General features: G+C 41.6%; 1 protein-coding gene across 1 annotated transcript in view; it reads left to right on the forward strand.

The window, feature by feature from the left end:
• LOC107571284 (mannosyl-oligosaccharide 1,2-alpha-mannosidase IA-like) overlaps positions 1–5573 on the forward strand; it is a 55663-nt gene extending 50090 nt beyond the window's left edge. The window contains exon 4 of the mRNA XM_016257601.1: positions 4656–5573. Within this exon, the coding sequence (XP_016113087.1) occupies positions 4656–4835 (180 nt within the window). The 3' untranslated portion in view covers positions 4836–5573. The remainder of the gene's footprint in view (positions 1–4655) is intronic.
• Positions 5574–5821: the final 248 nt, after the last annotated feature.

A 5821-nucleotide genomic window follows, 5' to 3' on the forward strand; every position in this document is an offset into this window, starting at 1 on the left:
GTGATTCTTCACTGATTTGCCCGCATTCTCCACCAGTGTAACAGGGTGAAGAATCACATGACAAGTAATCTCAATCAATACCCCGGAGGGTGGATTTATTGGTGTGATGGGTGATTGTGAGAAAGGTCCAGGTAGGTGTTTCCGGTGCCGTGAGTGCTCTCTTCCGTCTTCCCAGTGCAGAGGGTCCGTGCAGTGCTCCTGTGGGGCTGGTCGGTCACACGCTGCTTTCTGTGGGAAAAATGAGAGGGCGAGTTAGTGCTCAGTCTCATGGAGGAATCTCCTAGATGGCAGGGCTTGTGTGGCTTATGTAGCCGCCGCCTGATGAGGTGCAGCTGTGACCGATCAGCCTGTGATGATGTACTCCTGGACCACCCTCCGGGGAAATGGCGGCGCTCGCTTCCCGGTGTTGGGCCGCATCCACCAGCTCGACAGCCTCCACCAGCTCGGAGGTGGTGGTTGGGTTCCTCATCCCCACGGCCTGTCGGGGGGATCGGGGAAGGGCCCGGACGGTCAATCACCACGCGCTCCGCCCCCTGTCCAGCCGATGGAGCCCCCTCCAGCAGCCAGTGCTGCGCGAGTCGTGCGAGTTCGGCAGCCTGAGCACGGGCCGGCAGATGGGGCTTATACTCCCACTCGTGGAAGTGCTGGGCGGCACAGATAGGGGATAACCCCAGGCGGGCTAGGATTTCCTTCTTGACCTCCTTATATTAATCGGCGGAGGCGGCGGGAAGAGTGAAGTTTGCACGCTGTGCTTCGCCCGTCAGCAGGGGGAGCCAGCACCCGTGCCCAGTCATCCTGATGCCACACTTCCAAGGTGTACTCCTGGACCACCCTCCGGGGAAATGGCGGCGCTCGCTTCCCGGTGTTGGGCCGCATCCACCAGCTCGACAGCCTCCACCAGCTCGGAGGTGGTGGTTGGGTTCCTCATCCCCACGGCCTGTCGGTGGGATCGGGGAAGGGCCCGGACGGTCAATCACCACGCGCTCCGCCACCTGTCCAGCCGATGGAGCCCCCTCCAGCAGCCAGTGCTGCGCGAGTCGTGTGAGTTCGGCGGCCTGGGCACGGGCCGGCAGACAGGGCTTATACTCCCACTCGTGGAAGTGCTGGGCGGCACAGATAGGGGATAACCCCAGGCGGGCTAGGATTTCCTTCTTGACCTCCTTATATTAATCGGCGGAGGCGGCGGGAAGAGTGAAGTTTGCACGCTGTGCTTCGCCCGTCAGCAGGGGGAGCCAGCACCCGTGCCCAGTCATCCTGATGCCACACTTCCAAGGTGGCCGTCGCTTCGAACATTTGTAAGAAGGCTTCTATGTCATCATGAGGGGTCAGCTTGGGTAGCAGCTTCGTGGCTTGCACTCGGGGGTCCGGGAGCGGAATGCGTTGAGCGGCAGATGTGACCGATCAGCCTGTGATGATGATGGCCAGGTGCTCCTCGCTTTTTTCCAGGGCGACGCTGATGAAGCTTCGGGACGCTCGTCACAATATGTGTATGAGTATATACTGTATATATGTATGTGCATGTATATGTATGTGTACTGAACCACTGAACGCAAACAGTGTACGCTCTTCTGTGTCAGCTGCGCTGCATGGATGCGCTGTTTTCGTTCAAATCTAAGCTTAAATACACATAGAAAACGTATCCTTGTGTCGCGGCTGACACAAAAGTGCGTATGTGGCTTGCGTTCAGTGGATATTCTCCAAAATGGCGCTATGGTGATACGGAGAGACACAGAGGAGACAAATTGCGTTATGGATTGCGTGCAACCTCCCGGCCTGAATGAAGAAAATTATGGCATTATTGACTAATTATAAAGTAAACAAACAACTCTCCCGCTTAGATACCACTACTTTATGTCACGTCAAAATAAAACTTAAAATGGTCTGAAAAAGTGATGACTGCGTCAGTTTTTAATGAGCATTCAGCGTGATGAAATTAAATATATATCTTTGTGTCTGTGGCAGTGTTTACAGGGCTTTTATGATGATGATCCGAAAATAAGTTGACTATTAAAAGAACAGCTGAACATCAGTTCACAAATAAAAAATATTGGTAACATTTTACAATAAGGTGTCATTTAATGAGTAACTAACATGAACAAACAATGAACATTTATTACAGTATTTATTAATCTTTGTTTACATTAGTTAATACAAATACAGTTTTCCTTGTTAGTTCATGTTAGTTCACAGTGCATAAACTAATGTTAACCAACACAACTTTTGATTTTAATAATGCATTAGTAAATGTTGAAATTAATATGAACTAAGATTAATAAATGCTGTAGAAGTAGGCTATTGTTTATTCTTAGTTCATGTTAACTAAAGTAGTTAACTAATGTTAACTAATGAAACCTTATTGTAAACTGTTTCCAGAATATTGTTAAAATTGTTACTGCCTTTAGTTATTATTTTGGAATAAATATAAAAATGCATAAAGACACTATGAAATGTATAATTAGTATTAACATTTTAAATTAAATAAAAAATTATATTAATAAAATACAAAATAGAATTATATTTGTTCTCTTTTTTTATGTAATATCTATATAATAAATGTTTATTTTGTCATCATTAACTATATCCAGCAAAATAAACCAAAAGATTGAAGGGTGATTCTCAAAAATTGATATTTTCTGCAAGATAAATTTAGGTGTCTTTCCAAAAAAGGACACTTAGAAACTCCAAAAGGACACCAAAGAACCAAATGATATAGGGAGCCCATATAAGCACATTTGAAATAATTTTTTTTAATATATAGTATGTGTACAGTGCAACAGCAAAGAGCTTTTTATTTTATTTTAGAGAAGCCAAGTTGCGATACCGAACAGGACCACATGGAGATGCCAAATAAAACCTAAACCAACTGCCTGCTGACTGCATATATCTACTACAATACACGGATCTATTCCGTATATCTAAACACAGCAACATAAACATGACAAATCAAAACATTATCATAAATGTGTGTGGAAACAACATGATTGTACGGAAATGTCTGTGCCTGTGCATAAATACAATGTGCGATCAGTGCGTCAAGAGCACTCATACACGCATTAATATAACGGACTCACGCGTGCTAACTGTAAGACTCCTGTACGCACTGCAATCGTCTTTACCTTGGTTGCAGTCTTCATCCATCAAAACTTAACTAGCGAGCTGGTTATCAAGTCGAGAAACCGTAGTTTGCGTCTCGTCTGGCCATACAGCGGTGGGATGTGTTGACAATCCGTTCAGTCTGTACTTCACACAGCGTGATGTGCGAGGGCTTGCACAACGAATCCGATCCATGAATTTCCATCCACTTGCCACCAGAGGTCGCCCTTCCATGATATTGACTCTCGCACCACACAGACTGTTACACATCACCCTGGACTACATTTCCCATGTTCCATTGCACTGATTACACTCACACCTGAAACCAATTACACGCTCACCTGAATGCTATTACACACACTATATAACACCTACCCTGATCCTGCTCTAGTCACCGAGTATTGTTCTGCATTTTTCACTCCACAAATAATCTTATTTTTTAATTTTTTTATCAAACATTGAAATGTAAAATATTATATAATGTTTGTTATATTGATATGAGTTAGCTGTCAGTTTTTTGGGTTTCATTACTACTGTGTGTTACTACTTTGTTTCTTTTAAAATACATTGATCTTGCCATAGATGCTGCTTTAGCAATAAAAAATAAATAAATACATCTATTTACAACTTATGCATCTTAAACGCGTAAATGTATATTAAAATTGGAATGAGACATAAGTTAAACATGTTACTGTATAATTAAATTAGTTAAAATCACTAATTGAATGTATAATTTGTGTGTGTGTGTGTGTGTATATATATATAGCGTAAATGTATATTAAAATTGGAATGAGACATAAGTTAAACATGTTACTGTATAATTAAATTAGTTAAAATCACTAATTGAATGTATAATTTGTGTGTGTATATATATATATATATATATATATATAATTAAAAATAATTTATATTAATAATAATAATTTAAATATTTTATTTTATATGTAAAGATTATAGTAATAAAATATTAATACTATAAATAATGTTTATAATGTAAAATTCCAGGGTTGTTCTGTGTACCATCTGTCTAAGAGCACTGGTTTTAAAAAAAATATTTAAAATCATATTGTCAGATGTAATAGTGCTGCAAGTATTCTCTACTGCAGATAAATATAAGATGAATGTATAACATCAAAGAGGTTTTCTTTTGAAATATTAGGTTTTTTGATTGTTATTATTTGAAAGATAGTCTCGGGAGCATCCTCTCTTTTTAGCTCTTTATCCTTTGAGTGATGTTTTTGTTCATGTTACATGCACCATAGGAAACCACCTTAACCCAGCAGTCATGGCTTCCCAGATACGCAGAAAAAAATATCCGCACTCAGATTTCACCCTCCCGTGGGATCTTGTTTGTATCTGTGCTCAATTCCAGCAGAGCTTTATCAGCTCTGTTGTATTGTTTTCTTTCTTTGTATTTGTTGTGTGAGGGCGAAGTGTGTTTGTAGTGCGTATTCATTTTTTCCCCCATATGTTTACAGTCTGCAGTTCAAGGTGAGCCAGTCAGTGTTTTTATGAGCTTTATTATTCACATCTTTTTGTTGTCCTGTGTTTTATTCCTTCAGAATGCCGAAATCTCTGTCTTTGAAGTGAACATCCGTTTTGTTGGAGGCCTGCTGTCTGCCTATTATCTCTCAGGCAAAGAGGTATGTAAACCTGGAGTGTACAGATGTTTTTTCAGGTTTTACCAGACTGAATATGTGCTTATGGCCAAAGGATTTGATATGCAAGCTGGCTATAATTGACACGCTGCCTGAAGGAAGCTGGAAGCTTGTAGCTGGCATTTGTTCTCGGCTCCTACGCTTTTAAAGACACCGTTTCCTTAAATCTCTGTGTGAAACTGTTGGAAATCGGTGACATTTATAGTTACACAGTACACAATAGACCTCTCAGGAGAGCCACAGGAGCCTCAGGTCTGTCTTGTCCCGGTGGTCTGGCTGTTTGCCCGGACGTTGAGTCAAGTCAAACAAACACACACACACACACCATCCCACTTAGAGCTCATTCTGAGATCCCGGCACATCCAGGAAGCTCTGTGCCCACTCTGCTAAATTGAAAGCCTTTTTGAAACCAAAAAGATGTTGGACTCTCAAGCGTGACCTGAAGCACACACACAAAGCCCATTTCCAAGCCTTCATTGAATCAGGCTAATGTAGAACTTCGCTCATATTTCCAATCTCCCCTCCTGTAAATGAGATTTTCCCAGCAGCATCTGGCAGAACGTGAAGGATCTGATTCAAATCAAAAGAGTGGCATTTTCCGCTGATACTCAGGGCTTTCTCATTGTGTCCTGCAGCAAATGTGCTCTCAGTGATAGTGTACGCTTTCATTTGTGCGGTTTGTCCGGAGAGAGAACGGCTCACTGTGTGAGCTTCATCGTGTCTGTACTTGTGTGGTTGTGTTGATGTAAGGCAGACCCTTCAACAGAACAGCCATCTCTCATCTCCACAGTGACTCTTCCTCCAACTAGCACAGAATAGCTATAGTAGTGATGCAGAAGAAATAGGAGTTCCTATGGTAACCTGTTACTTATGCTGGATGAATGACTCAACAAGCTTGAGATTGTATGATGTTGCAGTTGTTTTTTGTATTTCATGTTTTATTAATTCTCTTGAATAGGAGAATATATATCAGTCAGTAAGATATGTATTTTTGTTTGTTTGTTTAAAAAATACTTTTTATATAATAATTATTAAAAATAATGATTGAGCAAAGATGCATTAAATTGATA

This window comes from Sinocyclocheilus grahami, unplaced genomic scaffold, assembly GCF_001515645.1.
Source record: "Sinocyclocheilus grahami isolate Dianchi unplaced genomic scaffold, SAMN03320097.WGS_v1.1 scaffold1576.1, whole genome shotgun sequence".
In the NCBI taxonomy this organism is placed as follows: Eukaryota; Metazoa; Chordata; class Actinopteri; order Cypriniformes; family Cyprinidae; genus Sinocyclocheilus; species Sinocyclocheilus grahami.